This window comes from Colias eurytheme, chromosome 24, assembly GCF_061535395.1.
Source record: "Colias eurytheme isolate Ceu_HAF_F1 chromosome 24, ilColEury1 Martin Lab GWU primary, whole genome shotgun sequence".
Lineage (NCBI taxonomy): Eukaryota > Metazoa > Arthropoda > Insecta > Lepidoptera > Pieridae > Colias > Colias eurytheme.
In genome coordinates, this window is record NC_143003.1 from 189111 (window position 1) to 209811 (window position 20701).

General features: G+C 33.7%; 1 protein-coding gene across 1 annotated transcript in view; it reads left to right on the plus strand.

The window, feature by feature from the left end:
• LOC149897833 (uncharacterized) overlaps positions 1–19852 on the plus strand; it is a 48685-nt gene extending 28833 nt beyond the window's left edge. The window contains exons 2-14 of the mRNA XM_090115898.1: positions 2656–2753; positions 6800–6951; positions 7574–7700; positions 8378–8491; positions 8663–8714; positions 8983–9125; positions 9441–9538; positions 10091–10224; positions 10741–10856; positions 16614–16693; positions 16936–17121; positions 17667–17891; positions 19360–19852. Coding sequence (XP_089972024.1) covers positions 2669–2753; positions 6800–6951; positions 7574–7700; positions 8378–8491; positions 8663–8714; positions 8983–9125; positions 9441–9538; positions 10091–10224; positions 10741–10856; positions 16614–16693; positions 16936–17121; positions 17667–17891; positions 19360–19512 — 1665 coding nt within the window. The 5' untranslated portion in view covers positions 2656–2668 and the 3' untranslated portion in view covers positions 19513–19852. The remainder of the gene's footprint in view (positions 1–2655; positions 2754–6799; positions 6952–7573; positions 7701–8377; positions 8492–8662; positions 8715–8982; positions 9126–9440; positions 9539–10090; positions 10225–10740; positions 10857–16613; positions 16694–16935; positions 17122–17666; positions 17892–19359) is intronic.
• The last annotated feature ends 849 nt before the right edge of the window (positions 19853–20701 follow it).

Sequence of the window (20701 nt, forward strand, 5' to 3'; positions counted from 1 at the left end):
TGGAGTTGAGTGGTCGCGATGTAGTAGGGCCCCCAAGCATACCCAATGATCGCGACTCGACTCTTCCCCGGGGCAGGGAGATTGCCTCCACGGCCTCAAATGCTATGCTATATGCACGCTATATGACTGTGACGTGCGATACGTCACCGAGATTAGACTTTCGTCCCATCTGAATGGCGCCACCTTGGACCAGCGTGGCGAACTGGTTCCACTCGAAGCTAGGACCCCGATGTAGGTATTACTTTGGGTGTATAAGATGCGCGGGGACGAAAAAATTTCGCTTGCGCGATTCAGAGCAGTGCTAAATTTTAGGTTTTAGAAAGATTTATTGGCATAGTAATAAGTTTTACTACAATTCCGTAATTTTATGGTAATATGAATGAGTATCATTTACCTATCAACACAAAATTGTATAATGTACAGCTACAAAAGTCAGTTTTCTAGCACTTCTCTAGTACTTACTGCTTTTATAAAACGTTTTGAAGAAATCAAACTGTTTCATAATAAATCATGAAATTATTTAAGATAATGGTTCAGAAAAAAAAATAATCCTTTCATTTATTATTATATATTAAATGTGTGATTTCGGTTTAATTTATAATACTTACTCAAGAATTAAGGTTACGTTGACAAATTAATGTTTTACCAAATATTTTAACTGATTTTGAATCAGCCTCCACCTGGAATCGAACCTAGAACCACTCAGTTTTCTCACGCCTTTTTCTAATAAATAACAAAATACACTCACGTTTATCGATATCTTATATTATGTAAAGGAAACCAAAAAACATCCAAAACACATCCGCCAATAAACATTACCATACAAAGCTAAAACAAATCGTGAAAACCATAAAATTGCGATTTGCAGAAACAATTACGTCACCCCGCGATAATATGTAAAAGTATTTTGCGAAATGCATACGTTAATAGAATTTAAATCTTATTTTAAAGTAACTAAGTTGTGTTTCTACTGAAGGGGTAAATGACGTCACCTCTCTGTGGTGTGTAAAGAGAATTTAATCAATTTTAATTAACAAATATTGCTACGGAATATACGTTACTATATAATCATTTATAAGATCATTTATTTAAAATGCTAAAATGAACTTTTTAGGACATCTTTAGAAGAATTGTAGGTATTTAACAGATTAACTGAAAAATTATGCAAACTAAGTAAAGCTAGGCAATCTAACTACTCAGGAAAACAGGAATTCAATTTAATTTGTAGTTTAAGTTAGGTTCCTTCATTTTTTTACAAAATAAATATTACAATATTTTCCTAAATTAAACAGCTTTTTATTTAATGAAAATAGCAATTTTACATATTAATCTAATTTCTAGTATAATTATGTCTCCTTCTTCAGATTATATTGTATTTAGTATTAGAGCATTAAACCATTAATGCTCTAATAATTTAGTGCTGTATAAAGATTCAAGGAAATAAATAATAATTATGAATCATATGTATTCAAGTCAGTAACATTGATACAAATAGCCTTCTGTTGGTCGCATATTAACACCTAACCTAAGGTCAGGAATGGTCATTTGTAGCAATAGAAAGATTACTAATAGTATGTAGATAGTAATTTACTATCTACATACTAACTGAAAATGAAAAATGAAAAATGAAAATGAAAATGAAAAATTATTTATTTCAGCAAAAACACAGTATGTAACAAAACAAAATTTAACAACATCATATTTTGCTGTCACTTATTATACAATATAATTATTAACTGTAGCTCCCACACTAAGAGAACTTGTGTCGTGGGAGCTGGTACTAGTTTCATATTTTGTCTAATATTCTAGAAGCATTTTAAAAAGTACCTAATGCTAAAAACGTCTATAAAGCTTTCTAGAGAGACTTCTGTTGCTCCCCAAAATAATGGGGTAATGTAACAAATATGCTTCCACAGCTCATCTACATATATTTATTCTAAAACTAGCAGTGCCGCGCGGTTTCACCCGCATTGTTCCGCTCATGTTGGTCTTAGCATGATGATATATAGCCTATAACCTTCCTCGATAAATGGGCTATCTAACACCGAAAGAATTTTTCAAATCGGACCAGTAGTTCCTGAGATTAGCGCGTTCAAACAAACAAACTCTTCAGCTTTATAATTTTAAGTATAGATCACAGATCACAGAAACTAAAGGGTAAAGATTCATCAATATTTTTATCGATTTTGTCTATTTCACTTATTATTTAAGCCGACTCTTCAGAATAAATTACTCATTGACTGATACACTAAAAATATTTATAAGTATATTGTTATCAATTGCAAAACAATAATAAACTTTCATAAAAGGATGCTGTACGTGTCCCTTCTGTATACAAAGTATTTTGCAAATAGAATAGCTGTCTATAATATATCTAGCTAGTTAATTAATTAAGTCATCTAATATAGTTATATTTTAAATAGTCTATATTTTAAATAGGTAAATATATATCCGAATTTAAATGAATGAATCGATTTAAATTGTTTTTCATTGGAAGATAAGGTTACATACCTATAAATAAGTCGTAACTACAGCTACCTACAGCTACGGTATACGGTAGGTATACTATTTAAAAAAAATTGTTCCAAATACTTATTCTTATTTTATTGACATTAATTTTTCCTTCCTAAATTATATCAATGTCTTTTGTTTCAGATAACAGTAAACAATGGCTACTAAATCGTACAGCAAACACAAGGAATACAAGGAATATTCGAGCACAGGCACCGTGCCCTACACCGACGAACAATTCGGTAATTAGATATAATAAATAATATAATATAATTAATATAAATAATAAATAAATAATAAATATTATTAATTATTTTTTAAGGTTTTAAAGCATTCCTATTTAAGTCAAACATTCTAAGAAAGCCTATTTGTGTGCATATAGGTAAATAAAACGACTTTAAATACACCTATAGAATATTGATAACAATTAATGAACATAATATACCGCTGCAGCCTGCAGGGCGAAGTAATTATTGGGGCATTTCACGCGAAGCGGACACAAATTTCAGGGTGAGGTTTCAGATTTCGGTTATATTTTAGTATGTTACACCTGTATATATCCTCGGTATGTATACGAAATATTTTTGCATTTAGAAGCTTAGTTTTCAAAATACAGGTCTTTGAAGATGTCAGTAAGCGCGAGGTATGGGTGACTTCGAATGTAATTATCAGTTCAAGAAAAGTAATTTTTAAATAAATTTATGGCTGAATAATATACCCCATTAAATACACTTTTTATCCTCATATTTCGAATTTCGAATTTATATTTAAAATCCTTAGAAAAATAAAAAAATATTTTTCTTTGTCATTTTTTACAAACTTTGCGTATTTTTAATTTTTTTTAAGATCATTAAATAAATGGCTTATATTATGCTTTAACTTCATGCAAAGTTCTAGAGTGGTCATGGCAGAAGTTTAGAAGCTACATGTATTATAATGGCGAAGCGCGGCAATATCCCCATACTAGGGCCACAGTATTACAATATTATTTCCTACAGTAAGGAATCGCCTTTGATGTCGCGCGATGCCGCCGCCAGCGTAGGTACTTACGCTGCCACACGAAAATACGCTAGGGTTGCAACAAATGGGAAATAAAACAATTGTGATTATTAATATTATGATGAAATCATTTATTCATATGTACATTCAAAATAATTGCGATTATTAAATCTGATGTAATTATTTGTTCATAAATATATAATTACAGATATTGCACTGCTAAATATTATTTACGTGGACACTTTATTTTTGGATGTTCTTAATTGTATATTATAACATTTAACTAAGTAATGCATTCGCATTGGGATGTACAATCTGATTAGAAAATAATGAGGACAACATATACATAGCTTTGATTTTAATTCAACAGATACAATTAATACAATCTTTCTGAAATATTGTTTCCTTCTGGGATTTCAATGTAGATTTACATCCGTAAACGGAACAGTTTGTGCGCGCCATAATAGAATATGTAAGTACCTATGTATAATAAAATTATTACACAAAAAATACGACTGCGTCGTCCTTTCGCGCTAGGTAAGGCAAACTAAGCGTGTTTGCCTTACGCGGCCCGCGTCGCCCGACCCCCGCCAGTTCCCCTCCGTTTCTCTGCACAAGTACATTCGTCGCACTACTGTAGGAAATATGGTAATACTGTGCTAGGGCCTAGTTGGTTAGCGCACCGTACTGAAGTATTTATTTCACTACAGTTAGTTAATATCATCGTTTCAGGTTTTAATAAGGTTTTAAGTGGTAAATAACAAGCAAGAAAATATTACTTTTGTTTTCTTAAAAAATAAATATTCAGTAAAGTAATATGACATTTTTACGACTTTGAATACGGATATCTCGTCAATTATTTATTTTAGCATAAAACTTATTCATAAACCTTCAATTAATTTTTAAAGACCTATCGGTTGACACCTAATTTAATTCAAATTTCTCGAATTTATTTTTCTTCCCCGTTTGTATGAATACTAAAATATAACCGAAATCTGAAACCTGACCCTGAAATCTGTGTCCGCTTCGCGCTAAGGCTTCGCGTGAAATGCCCCTATTATGTATATTAATCACTTATAATACCACAAGAGCTTCAAAATTATCGGGTATTTTCCGATAGGTTCGTTGCAAACAAATGAAGGAGTCAAGTTTTTAGTCAAGGTTAAAAAATCACGAGCGCGAAGCGCGAGTGATTTTTCCTGAAAAACTTGACGACTTTATTTGTGTGCAGGGAACCTTGAGGGAAATGCCAGATAATTTTGAAGCTCGTGTGGTATTCGGGGGATTATTTTTCCGTCCCAAATGTCGGCCAATAATTTCACAATTGAATTCAACCTGTCAGTTTGATGTCAACGACCAGAGAAAATTTTCAAAAAATTATCAGTATAATACCATGTAGGTTGTACCACGTGACGTCGAATGATGCAATTCTATTGGTCGATATTTGGGTCGGAAAAATAATCAGTATAATACCACAGACTAATAATAATATACTACGTATATAATACCATGTAGGTTGTACCACGTGACGTGGAATGGTGCAATTCTATTGGTCGATATTTGGGTCGGAAAAATAATCATAGTAATTGTTACGATTAGGTATAAATTGTAGCTGCGGGCTTAAACACCAAATAAATAGTACGTTATAGTTTAATTGGATCAATTAGGTAATTAAGTAATTAATAAATTTTAAATATTATTATTTTAAAATGTAACAAACCCCTACTAGACTAGAGTAGATAATTTTTGAAACAAAAAAAATCGCAGTCGGATGAAACTCATTAGAAAAGGAGGGGAATATGATGAAAATAAAAGGAAAAATAAATTACGGTCAATCCGAGTTCGGGAAGTGGGAGGGGGGAGCTTTTAAGAGAAAAAAATGGTTTCTCTCGATTTCCGACAAAACTACAAGTCCTACGGAAAAAAATTCAATGGCAAAGTTGTAGGTAATAAAAAGATCTACAACTTTTGTACTGACAATTTTTTCACATAACCTCAAAATTTAGGTGAAAAATTAAAAAAACCAAGTTTTGGTTTTTTATTTTTATCTACTTCAAAATTTATTTTTTTTCTACGAAATTTGGTGGAAACTTGCTTTATTTAGTCCCAAATACACTGTAATTTATTTGATTGAAAATATTTATTTTTTCGCCTTATTTTGAATTAAAACCAAACAAACAACCTAATTTTCAATCGAAAAGTCACCCGTCAAAATATCGGCTGTTTTCAAAACTTGGGGAGCCTTTTATTCATTGAAATCTCTACTTTCATATGGTGTAAAAAAAATAAACATTACCAAAGTAAATGTCCTCAGGAAATGCATACAAACAGTGTGAAAATGAGCTTTTACTAAATCAGGCACACTTCTCAAACTACCTGAAATGTTTTTATCGACATCATTTTGCTTTTGAATATATTGTCAAATATTATATTTAGAACAGATACTTTTTTTTCTTTTGAAATATTACCGAAAAGCCGATACAAGAGAAGATATAGAGTTCGAAGAAGTGCCGACAGTAATCAAACCATGTTATCCATACATATATGTTAATCCTTATCCAATTAAATGATGTTTTATTATAAATAGTTTCAATACCAGCAAAATACTTTTAAATATAAAAAATTGGATATTCCATTCAAGAGATAGTGCGGGACGGGGTAAAGGTGATTTTCATGTGATTAAAAATTAAACCTATAGTAGACTTTTCACTGTCGCGATATCGCTATCTATGCGGGTGAAACCGCAGGGCATTGCTAGTTATATAATAAATATAGTCTATTAAAAAATGTATTAAAAATGGGTTTGCTGGAAAAATCCTGGACAGGACATTTTAATTAATTTTTAAAAAATATTTTTTTTTAATTAATTGCAGTACTTATCAAGACAATAAAAAAAAATTATAATAGACTTGAAGTATGAAACCTACAGAATGTGCAGTCATAGGGTTTTCTAATATTTACCTGGACAAACTGCTAGGTTGGCAGGTATAAACAGAATGATAGAAAAAAATATATGTATCAGCATGAGCGCTGTTGTATAACAAAATTGTTTATTGTCTCAACACTTTAAAAAAAGATTTTTTAATAATTAACTAAAAATATCCTGTCCAGGATTTTTTCAGCTAGATTTTTTAATCGACTACATTTATTATAAAATTGGTCTCTTTCTATTATCACGCCGGTGAAGGTCTACCTATGTTCGGATCTTCTACTATAAGTATATATACATATACATATTATCATATAGCAGAAAACCATCCAAGTTTATAATAAAATATTTCCCTTACAGACATGATAAAATCCGACCTTTTACCAAAAGGAAGCAAGTTAGACTCTCTGGGGAGGTCCGTGGGAGGGAAACGGGAGTACCACTACGAATATAAGGAAGAGAAGCTGCCAGGGGGAGGAAAGTATGATAGGAAGGACTTCCATGCCGTTGAAGTGAGTATTTTAGTATTTTATTTAGAACTTTATGTAGAAATTTTACAAGTTGAATGTATAGGGCACCTCACTTTATTTATTTTTTTTAATGAACACATTAATTTGTTGTGAGTTGTTCAGTTGTGAACTTCACAACTTGTGACCCGTAGATTAAGTATACCTAATAGTGGTAGGTATAGTAAATTGTAATTATTGGTTCTATTACCCAATTGCACAAGCACAATATTATGTTTGATTATTTAAAAAATGTGAATACCACGTTACGGGATAAAATCCTTTGATTATAAAATAATAATAGTTTAAAAAAACTAAAAAACACGCTTTTTATAGAAAACCGAACTAAAAAATAGAAAATTTTATCAAATTAGTGTATTGTCATCGGTCCTCAATAAATCTACAAAGTTTGAACGAAATCTGACCGTTTAAAGTGGATCAAAATCGCGCCCAAAGAAGTCGGTTACAAACATACAAACATACAGGTGAAGCTAATATAAAGCGTGTAAAAACAGCTTTTATTCACCATGATCGGAATTACCTACATACTTCCTCAATAACACTACCTATTATTTCTTTTATTTGTTATTACTCATTATATTTAAAAATGATATTTATTTATCCCTAGGAATTCACAATACCAAAAAGTAAGCCAAAAACGGCAGAAACCAGCTATTACTACGAGCGGGAAGAACGCGAACTGCCCGCGGTCGGCACTAGGACATATAACTATGAGACTACTGGATCTAGTCCTGGTAAGAAAAATTTAAATTTATCAATGGAACTTACCACTTCTTACCTATTCTTTACCTATTTACTTCTTAAAAAACAAGAGCGTGTGTTCCGAGCACACCTGTTAGAAGTGAAACTTCTTTGTCAAGATTCAAAGATACCAATATCGTTGCCTTACTCCATGACGCCATGATTGCCATGACGCGACCTTGAAGTTTTTCTCAACGCGCCTATAAAGAAGTTTGATTTCAATAACTTATAAAAGTTTTGACGCATAAAACTATCGGCTACTTATTACTAATTATCGATTTTATATACTTCACTACAGTTTAGTATTTCAAAGTTTTCAACCCAAAAATTTACGAAATGTTACCACAGATATTGAAGTTCGATTACCTGTTTCTTTTCGATCAATTCAAAATTGTTAACTAGTTTTATAAAATACTAGCTTTCCGCCCGCGGCTTCGCCCTCGTTTTCAGAGAAAAACCCGTTCCCGTAGGATTTCCGGGATAAAACCTATCCTATGTCCTTTCTCGGGTATCAAAATATATCTATGCCAAATTTCATGCAAATTGGTTCAGTAGTTCAGGCGTGATTGAGTAACAGACAGACAGACAGAGTTACTTTCGCATTTATAATATTAGTATGGATTTCCAAATTCAAAATGTTCAACTACAACCAGTATTTATTTACCCCCAGGTTACTCGAAAGTGAAAAGTTCCAAGGTGACGAAAGAAATGACCCAAAATGTTGATGAGCTGGATTCACTTCTGGACGATTTGCAGAAGGACCAAGAACGACAGCTGTATAAGAGTAAGTTATTTCTATTTACGAAATTACACTTAATTTTTTCTTACCGATAATCATCAAATCATGTTGTCTATGTTTCTTGGTATTGTAGTTAGCAATTAAAAAAGATATTAGAAACTTGTAAATTTTGACTTAAATTTTTTTTCGATTTATATAAATAAATTATTTATACAGGCGGTTACGCATCAGACACTGCTGAGAGTACATCGTTCGATTACCGACGAGGGTAAGTAAAAAAATTTGATAAAAAATATTTTCTCACTTATTACACACATACCACAAACCATCTACAAACGCATATTATCCTTGTGAAAGATTTTATATTCTTTACATATTCATAATACCTAGACCTAAATGTTTTTAATGTTTTTATAAATACTTTGACACACACACATCAACAAAAGCTAGGAATGTTCTATATTTCAAAGTATATGAAGAATTTTGAGATATTGTAAAAAAATATATTTTAATACATATTATTATTTAAATTCCAGTACTCCAGCAAAAGCGCCATCTAGCGGATACTCAACGCTAAAAAGAGAGGAGCGTTTAGAGAGCTCCTGGAACTCCCCCCCTCCCCCCACCGTCACACGCGCCGCGGAGATCCGACAAGAGATGTATAGAGAGGAGAAGACAGGTAAGAGAGAGGACTTCCACGTATGTGCTATTGTTATCTCAAATCGGTGGTAAATGTAAAAATATGTAATGTCGATTCAAAAGTGCTTCTAGAAGAAGACTTCTTTTACGAGCTACGTATGTTAGACTAAACTAATTTTTTTTACTGTTTTACACGAAGTTTTATAGGAAAAACAACAGAAAGAATAACAACGTTTCTTACCAGTTACCATCAACTTTTATGGACTTAATTTCATAAAAAAATAGCAAAAAAACTGTTTTTCATAATTCACGTTGTTATATTTCAAAAAATTCCAAAAAAATGTATTGTCCCCAGAATCCCGCGTGGTACCGTCCCAGATATCGCCAGCGGTCCCACAGGTGGTCCCACCCGCTGTGTGTCATAACTGTCACCACACGTCCACTACTGGCACTGTGAGTATCAAAATCTTATATGTATATAAAAATGAATCGCAAAATGTGTTGGTAAGCGCATAACTCGAGAACGGCTGAACCGATTTCGATAATTCTTTTTTTATTATATTCCTTGAAGTACAAGGATGGTTTTTATGTAGAGAAAACGTAAACATGTACCACGGGCGAAGCCGGGGCGGACCGCTAGTTTAAAATAAATATGACATTTAAATAGTTTATATAATACAAAAACTATTTATAAACGTTACAATAAAACATCAAAATTTAGAAACAACGATCAAGATTATTTATCTATCTAAATTCTAAGTGCTTTATCCCATAAGTGTTCAGTTTTATTCCACGTTTTAAAATGGCTGAATATGACATTCCAAGTATTCGAACACCAAAAGATTTTCATCATCATATATTATTGTGCTATGAAATCCTGTGAAAGTAAAAAAGTGTAATCCAATCTTTTAATAAGGCTCAAAAATGCAAGATTACACACACACACACAAACCAAAGTAAAAGCTTGTTAAACATCATCACCACTAATATTCATCACCATTCCAGCTGCCCCGCGCCAGCACGCCGATGAACAAAGTGACGACCACGGTGAAGACTTACACGTACGAAGTGCCCGCAGACCGGGACCCCACCACCGTGCCGATACCGGCCGATCACCAGCACATCACCGAGGAGATTAAGTGAGTGGTGATGAGTTTGTTTTGTGAAGTATAAATGTGTATAGGACGTATAAGTGACTGGTGGAACGTACACGTGTCGGTACTGATCGATTATCGACACGCATCAAAGGGGAGATTAAGTGAGTGGTGATGAGTGTTATTTTTTATTTATTTATTTTTTGTTTTTGAAGTATAAGTTCGTGTTACTGTACCACTGAAAAGCATAAGTGAGTGTTGATGATATTTTGGAGTCGTTTTAGTAGAAATGTGAATTAGTAAAAACATGTTTGAGTATCTAGTGAAAAATTTTCACTACTTCACTGTGAAGCATAAGTGATGATGTTTGTTTGTTTTTTTTCAATTAGAATAGCAATACATATTAATTAACTACGTCTACTACGTCACTACGTCACTGATAAACGTAGATAAGTAAGCGGTTATGACGTTTAAGATTTTTTTTTTCAATTTTAATTACCTGACATTTGTAAATGTTTCCATACATTTTCCCCTAAAATAACCCAATACATACAATTGCAGCACATCATCGCACACAACGGCAACACTCCCGAAGCCCCAGGCAGTACCGGCTCCAGGCTGCCAGTACTGCACACACTGCAACACCACGCTCAGAGAGTATCGGACACATACTTCAGGTGTGTACTACAATTGGGATCACTTGGAATTAGGAATTTGAGTTAGGATATACTAGGATAAGAAATGAATTCAAATTTCGAATTTGCGTAGATATTTGTATCGAAAATGTAGACATATTTTTTCATAATATGTAATCCTATTTACTTAGTCAAAATAACGATAATGAGAAGAAAATTAGTTTTTGTATAAACCTTCACTTGTTCTTGTTTAAATACATCCCTAATATAATATCCGCTGGGTCAAGATAAATAAAATATCTTTTTTGCAAAATTGTCGCTTTTCCTTGATTGAGTAGGACACAAACATCCAAACTTTCGTTTAGTATAGAAAACTCAGCATTCAACACTGTTAATCATGATATTTTACTGGGTTTGTTACGCCTAATTAACTTCTCCCCTACAGTACTCGAATGGTTTCAAAATTACCTGGGTGATCGGCGGCAGCGTATCTTGTTGGATGGTAAACATTCTTCTTGGTGTGCTGTCCCCGCTGGTGTACCTCAGGGTGGCGTCTTATCACCTCTCCTATTCGCCATTTTCATAAATAATCTCTCCTCTCGTATAACTTCTCTCTACCATATGTTTGCTGACGACGTACAGATCTACCTTCACTCTACACCTAGTAATCTACCCGATTCTATTAACACTACTAGCTGTGCCCGCGACTTCGTCCGCGTGGAATAGTGACTGCATAGTAGGTGACTACTTAACTTTTATTGAATAAACACGTACTACCATAAATAATTAAAAGAACTGTTAGTAAAATTTATTACTAAACTGAGCTAAAAAATAAAAAATAAATGCCTAGTTAATTTTCTACGTAAAATGTATTTTAAATTATGTCATATTATTTTTAGGCACCAGAAGGGAAGGGAGCAAATTTATTTTTTTTCCTTCCTTGTATGGATGTTTTTGACAATATATCATGCAGCAACTGAGCGCCGAGACAAACTTCAAAACACAAAGGAATAGAATCCGCTATCGATACTAATTGACATAAGCGTATGATGTTTTGCTAAGGATTTGTTCACCCTACCAACGACGACGACGACCACGAACAAAATTTTCATCCAGTCGCAATTTAACAAAATTGTGCAAAACACAATTAGAATAAAATATTAAAATTTCCTGTCGTTCTGGTGCTTGGAATTTTTTTTTTTTGAGATCGATGAATGAAAAAATAGATTTTTCGTAGAAACGGTAAAATTATCTATAAAAAACTTCAAATACATTGTTTTCTAGGAGCCACCGTTTCTACGAAAAATCTATTTTTTCATTCGTTGATCTCAAAAATAAAAATTCCAATCACCAGAACGACAGGAAATTTTAATAATTTATTTTTAATTGTGTTTAGCACAATTTTGTTAAATTACGACTGGATGAAAATTTTGTTCGTGGTCGTCGTCGTCGTTAGTAAGGTGAACAAATCCTTAGCAAAACATCATACGCTTATGACAATAATTAGTATCGATAGCGGATTCTATTCCTTTGCGTTTTGACGTTTGTCTCAGCGCTCAGATCTTTCCTGTCTCACGCCTGTAGTAACTAAACCGTTTAGACCGTGCAATAAAAATTAAATTAAAAAAAAACCAACGCAACGAAGAAAAGTGCATAGAAAAAGGAATAAATAATTTTACAAACTTCCCGAAGATCTTTAAAAATAAATACCATTTTAAATATTTATAAAAATAAAAATGTTGTGTGGTTTTATGAAACCACGGTAAAAGTGAAACTTAGGCACAAAATTATCGTATTTGTACGATAATAATTATCGTACGGTTCCGAACACTGCTTTATACCTACTCGGCAGCCGACCGTCACGCGACATGCGCTACACAGACCAAAAAGTTTGAGACGATGTAATAAAAGTTTCACTTTAAAAAAAAAAAGTCATCGGGGCTGCCATACCATCATTATCATATCATATACAATTATATTTTTTTTATAATGGTACTTAATTTTAAAGATCGTCGGGAAGTTTGTAAAATTATTATTTATTCCTTTTCCTTCGTTGCGTTGGGTTTTTCTTTTTAATTTTTAAATTTTTAACTTCGGTTTCTTATTTTCATGTGATATTTTCAAGTGAGTTTTTGACCTCTACCTCCATATTACATTCCTACATCATATTGATATCTATAAGTTTGTTGCTCCTTGACATCTTTTAAGTTGGGCCGTAACCGTGCACAAATTGTAATGGATCACAGTGGCAAAAGAAGTGGTATCTTTAGGAAAAAAAAATTGCCAAGAGCCAGGCCTATGTGGCTTTGAGTAGAGTTCAAAATTTCCAGGGTGTGGCTATCCTCCCGCTCCCATATCCCCCTCTTCTTTCACAGACTTTCAACCCTTCTCTTTCCACACCTAGTAAATGGCAGAACCGATTTTGATGTAAACCATATTATCTAATTATACCTATATGTATTATGTACACGTCATATCCTGTCGTTTGATGCTCCCTTTGGTTTATTTATCTAACCACTGTCACCCCTAAATGTAATAAACGGATGAACCGATTTCGATAAAACACGTTGCTCTTTTACATTTTGATATGCCGCTTGAGTATATTATTTGATCACATTCGATTATTGTTCATTCCCACTTTTACCGCTGTAATCTAATAAATGGATAAACTGAATTGGATAAAAATATAACTAATATTTTTTCCCACATTCCCACTTTTACCCCTATATACCTAGGTATAATAAATGGATGAACCGATTTTGATACACTTTATCTAAGAACCAGCGTCGGAAAATATGCTGCCTAACACGCATCTAATTCGTATTACCTGTTAGCGAGCTACAGTGGCACAAACAGACACACATAGCGGTCAAACACTTATCACCCATCTTTTTGCGTCGGGGGTTAAAAATATAATACGACATAATTTAAAGGACATTTTATGTATAAAATTTACCTAGAAGTAAGCATAATTCTAATTTGACCCCTTCCCCCCCTACTACCTCAGCTTACCCCCCCACCCTTGGGGACTTTCGATATGATCACCTGGACATTTATAAGGAAAAACTGTAGCGTATAACAGATAACTTACGTTTTATCGTACACTGTATAGTGTACAATAGAATGCCTTAGCAAATGTTCGCCGTGAATATTTAAATGGTCATAACTTTTTTATTTACGAACCGATTAACATGAAATAAACACTAAATGTTAAATGAAGATTACCACAATATATTAATAAATAATAATAAATCGCATCTAAATCGGATAAGCCGTTTCTGAGATTAGCGTGCACAAACATACAGACAAACAGACAAAAAAATTTATAACTACAGTTTTGGGTTTGGGATCGATTTAATAATAACCCCTGCTATTTTTTTTACATATGTATTTTTATTGTACAGACATCACTTTTCTAGAATTTTATTATATGTATTGATTGAACACGCGCAAGGTTACTAATTTCCACTACATCCTCACGCAAATCGTCAATTTTTATGAACATTGAATCTGTAAATAAAAAAAAAATCAAAAGATAAGTACCTAATTTTATTAAAAAGCTACTAACAAATAAAGTTTTATCAAGAACTAAAGTGACCTTCTTTGGGCGTATAAAATCTTGCGTCTTGTAAAAGTTATACATAAAAATAAAATTTCATCATTTTCTTATTTTGTCATAACTTTAACTAATTAAAAACATGAGTCTAACTATATAAAAGCTACAACTTACCTTTTGTGGGAACGCAAGAAGGCGAAAATTAAAAAAAAGCCGAAGATTTTTAAAAATGTAACCAATGAACACAATCACTGTTATCTACTATTACCCAAAGAGAATACAAATACTGCGTCTATTACCTATATAACTGTAATGGTGTCTTGTTTGACATCAAATAATAAACATCTACCCTCACTTATAAAAATTTAGTATATTCACATGAAATATAAGCGCACCTGAAATGGACTCTGGGAAGATATGAATTATTTATTTAACTTTAAAAAAAAAAAACAACCTCACCAACATCATAATTCATAATATTTAAATTATGAATTTCCAATGAGCGTTAATATTATGTAAATTGATTTAATTTTAATGAAATCTCATAGATGGCGCTGTTTTAAATTTGTCTTTATACTACTAAGATTCATTATACTGTTTCTCTGCCAAAATTACTTAAATGATGTAGTTTTTATAGTGTAAAGGTAGACAATAGCATGGCTTACTCAAAAACAACATTTAAACATGAGTCTTTATATTGTACGCTGTCGTAGTACAGAGAATACGTAAGAAGAATAAAGGTTCACAGCTCCTCCCCCGCAGGTGATAGCATGATAATATGTATATAACAGCCTGACCCGACCTGTTAGTAATATTCATGCAAAATTTGAAGTAAATCCGTGCAGTACTTTCTGAGATTAGCCTGGACAAACATACAGACAAACAGACAAACAGACAAACCGACAAACAGACAAACAGACAAAAATTCTAAAAACTATGTTTTTGGCTTCTGTATCGATTATAGATCATGGATTATGTATTCTTTTAAAAAAATATTCAATGTACAGTTTTGACTTTCCTACGATTTTATTATATGTATAGATTAACGCTGAACTTGCAACAATAGTAAAATGGTGCGATGAATTTGGACTTAAGATTAATCCTTCCAAAAGCCAAGTGATTGTTGTTGGAAGTCAGTATCTTATATCAGAGATTGACTGGGGAATTCTGCCGAGTGTTAAAATTGGGTGCGAGGGTATTCCTTTCAGCAATCAAGTAAAGAATTTAGGTGTAATTATGGACCAAACGCTTTCTTGGTCGCAGCATCTCCAGCATATCAGTCGTAAATTATACGCTGCATCTAACTCCTTACGACGCCTCCGTAACTTTTTACCCATACCGACCAAAATTATGTTAGCACAGTCCCTTCTCCTTCCTATTCTTGACTACGCTGATGCTTGCTTTCTAGACTTAACATCTGAGCAATTGGATAAACTTGAGCGACTTCAGAACTATTGTATTCGGTTTGTTTACGGTCTCCGTAAATATGACCACGTTTCTCATTTTCGTAAGAAGCTCAAGTGGCTCCCGATCCGCCTTCGCCGGAATGTTCATTACCTGCAACTCCTGTATCGAATCCTCTTCAATCCCAAAACTCCTTCTTACCTAAAAGACCAGTTCCAATTCCTGCACTGTGATAACTATTCTCTGCGATCGGTGGACAGGTTAGTGCTATCTATGCCTCCGCACCACACACAGTTCTACGGTGGCTCTTTTTCCGTAAGGGCTACCAGATTATGGAACTCCCTGCCAGTTAGCATCCGACAAGCTCAAACGCTGTCCACCTTTGCCAAACAAGTCCGAAACCACTACTTGAACTTGGCATTTAACTCGGATTAGTAAGATTAATTAATTTATTTATTTGTGTTTTACTTTATTTTTTCTATCTAAACTACAGTATGAGTTTATGTATATATATATTATATTTATTATATTATATTTATTATTTGAATGTGTATTATATTATATTATATGTAATATATATAATATTTTATATGTATGTATTTATTATAGAACATATATAGCTATATATATATTTTGTACTTCCTACCTACCCCCTCTTTCATAATATTACTCCACACAGTAGGTTGCCTGGAAGAGATCACTCTTAAGTGATAAGGCCGCCTTCTGTGCTGGACTAGTTTTTAAGTTTTAATTTTAAGGATTAATTTGTATGCCAGCACAATAAAGTGTAAATAAATAAATAAAAATAAATAAATAAAACTTTTATTTATTCGTTTCAGACCACTCAAGCGAGCGCACCTTCGTACCGGCTGAACCGAAATTGCTGCACCCTGAGCCGCTCAATGGACACGGCCCACATGTGAGTTTCATTTTGAAAAAGAGCGTGTGTCCAGCACACGTGTCAAAAGTGAAACTTCTTTGACAAGATTCAAAGATAACTAAATCGTAACCTTACTCTATGACGTGACGGTTTTGCTTACCTTGAACTTTTACTTCTCACCGCGCCTACAGAAGTTTCACTTCTGATATGTGTGCTCGGCACATAGGCACGTTGTTTTTTACTTTTTTAAAATAAATTAATCATTCTATTTGTTCCCCCAGGGTCCAACAAGCTACAAGTACTCAGAGACGAGCTACTCGAGCGCCAACTCCCGCTTCCCACCCTCCCCCTCCCCCTCCCCCCACCCGGGCACCTCCCCCTCCCCCTTCCCCCGACCCACCACCCCCTCCACAACGCAGCAACCCCCCAAGAGGTTGGACGATCTGATGGCTGATTTTCCGGAGGCGGTGAGTTGATGGAAATAGTGAAAATTTACAATTTTTATACACATAAATTGTTATATTAAATTTATAAAGAATAGAAAAAATTCGATCACGAGGCGGGACTCGAACCTGCAATCTGCATCCCTTCACGCCAACCAACTTAGCCACCCGTGACCCGCCAGAGCGATCGAATTTATTCTATTCTTTATAAATATAAGCGTTTTCAAAGAAAAACCCGATCCTGTAGGATTTCCGGGATAAAACCTATCCTATGTCCTTTCTCGGGTATCAAAATATCTCTATACCAAATTTCATGCAAATTGGTTCAGTAGTTAAGGCGTGATTGAGTAACAGACAGAGTTACTTTCGCATTTATAATATTAGTATGGATTTGAATGCCATAAAACCAAATAAATACAACACAAACAACAAATAAAATCAAATTCAACGTAAATTGTTGTAAATTTTTACAAAAATATAACTAATATTAAGTTTGAAAAACGAGTCGAGTCCGCAACAATTTATCTGGTTTATGTCATATGGCACCAATAATATGAGCCCAATTGCAGCGCTTCCCCACCCAGCCGGACGGCATCACGCAGCGCAAAGTGGAAATATCCCGGGAAACCCGCGAGTCCCGCGACACCCGGGACTCCCGGGACACGCGGGACAAGCGCGAGGCCCCGGGGGCGAAGTCCCCGCCCGTGGGCAGCAGCCGCAACGTCGCGGGGCCTGCTGTGTACTACCCCCCGGGGCACACGCCCTTCGCTAAGGAGTCGGGCTATCAGGCTAGCGTGAGTATACTATTTATTTATTTATTTAGCCCTTATATTCCATGACATTTAGATACAATTTACAACAAAAGATACAAGTGTACTATACATATATATTGCGTACTCGACGTATGCAAAACTATAACCCCCTTTGAGCTTAGTATACCAACAGTGGGACACCCTGTATATTATAAAATAATTAAAAACATCAATCGAATTAGAAAATAGATAAAAAACGTTCAAAAAACATTGTTGAAGGCGATTTTGCACGCAAAAATCAACTAATCTATACTAATTTTATATAGCTGAGGAGTTTGTTTGAACGCGCTAATCTCGGGAACTACTGGTCCGATTTGAAAAATTATTTCGGTGTTAGATAGCCCATTCATCGAGGAAGGCTATAGGCACTCATCATCACTCTAAGTCTCTAAGACAAACAGGAGCTGAGCAATGCGGGTAAAACCGCGGGGCACAGCTTGTTATAGATAAATAGATTAATTGTTCGTTGTATTTAAAAACACATAGGAAATCGACAAAAAACATTGTTGAAGGCGATTTTTCACGCACAAATGTTTTATATTTATGTTTTTGCATACACAAAAAACATCGCATTCCATACGTATTAGCAATATTTCAGTTGTCTTAATAGAAAAATCAGTATTAAAAAAGTTTTTTGCTATATAGGAATACTAGCTTCCTGCCAGCGCTTTCAAAGAAAAACCCGCATAGTGCCCATTCCTGTGAGATTTCCAGGATAAAACCTATCCTATCTCATATGTGTTTGCCAAGTTTCGTTGTAATCGGTTCAGTAGTATTTGCGTGAAAGAATAACAACCATCCATACATAACACAAACTTTTACACCCTACTAATTATTATAAACGTGAAAGTTTGTGAGGTTAGATATCCATACAACCATCCGGATGTTTGTAATTCTTATCGCAAAAACTACTTAACTGATTAAAATGAAATTTGGTATGTAGGTAGCTGAAGACCCAGAATAAGACATAGGCTAATTTTGACCCCAGAAATCCCAAAGAAACAAGAACTATGCAGGTTTTTCTTGGCAAACGCGGGCGAAGCAGCGGGCGGAAAGCTAGTTCAAAATATTAGTAGGATGGATGGAGTTAAATAAAAAAAAAACTTTAAAATTTCAAAATTATTTATTTCAAACTTATAAACATAACATAAGCCAGTATATGCACTATACATATTTATTATAACCCATGGTTGTTCTATACAATATAATCTTCTATAGCTAATACATATAATAAAAATGAATCGCTAAATGGGTAAACTAAACCTAGAGAACGGCTGAACCGATTTCGTTAATTCCTTTTGTATAATATTCCTTGAAGTACTAGGATGGTTTTTTAATTATGGAGAGAAAAAGTAAACATGTACCACGGGCGAAGTCGGGGCGAACCGCTAGTAAATAATACATATTACTATACATAATAATAAATATAAAATATATTTAATTCCCACAGGCGATGCAAGCCGGGGGCGGGAGCTATGCGTCCGGTCGCGCGATGTACGAATACGAATCTGGAGCTCGTTCTAAGGAAAAGCACAGCGAGAGGAAAACCGCAGTTCCCGTGTGTTTGCCGCTTTGTTGTGCCATGCCTTGCGTTATTTTGTAGAGAGACGTGGCGTGTGACGTCATGGAGTGACGTCATAGGGTGTGTGGTGACGTCATCGTGTTACGGAAGATACACCAATCATAATATGATGTCTGATGTTAAAGATGTAATGTTGATGTTACACTAATGATAAACGTTGAAGATTTGTAGCGAATTTTTATTAAAATATAATAAAAAATTACAAGATTAAATTTGTATAATTACTCGCGTTAAAAACTCTCTGAAGAAAAGCGTTGAAAACTGAATATTGACTGTTTCATTATGGACTTCTTGAATATTCAAATAATAATGTTGCTGTCGCATTACGGCATTAGTGTAACATTAACTTAGAAAATAGAATTCGGTACTGTACTATATAATCTTTCTGAAATCAACGAAGGTTGTAAAATGTTGTTAAAAAATAAGTAAATAAGAAAATGTATTTTTTTTGTATTCGTATGAAATCAGACTCTTTTACAATTTATTCTTATTAAACAATTGATAGATCTTTGTAAACTACTATTTCTGTTTTTACAAGAAAATATATATTTACATAATTTGTATGAATGTGAAACTTCAAATTACTTTTAAATAAAATAATATAACTTTTGTTCTTCAAATTAAGTTTGTATAACTTTTAAAATATATTATTATAATGTAAGTAACAACGGGATTTGATCCCAAAATAACTATAATTAACGTATGTCAATTTGTATGTTTATTGGAATATTAATAAAGAATCTCAATGTAAATTTTAATTCAGCGCCATTTAGCGGGCGTGTCTATTTATTTTATGAAAGAGAAAAAAATAATTTTAATAAAAAGATATTTGCATTAAACTAACCGTGCCATTATTGTTAAGTTATTGTGAACGTCTTGTCTCTGTGTAAAGATATTTTTATTATTAATAAACTCTAATTAACTAGAAACTTGTGTTTTATTTTTCTATACAAACCTAAAAATATTCAATAGAAAGTCAAGCCTTCAATCTCCTTTTTATTCCTTTTAACTCAGAGAGGTCAAGCTTACCTGTGAATTGTGAAATTCTTTTTTGGGTACATAAAGGCAGCCGATTTGAAAATTTCGATCACAAAGATGGATTCAAATCCGCGTCTGTTTTTTCTTACCGGGTCAACGCCTCGACCACCCGTGATCCCGCCTGCATCCATAAAAACTATATTTATTTTGAGTTACAAAAAAGAGCAAAGGG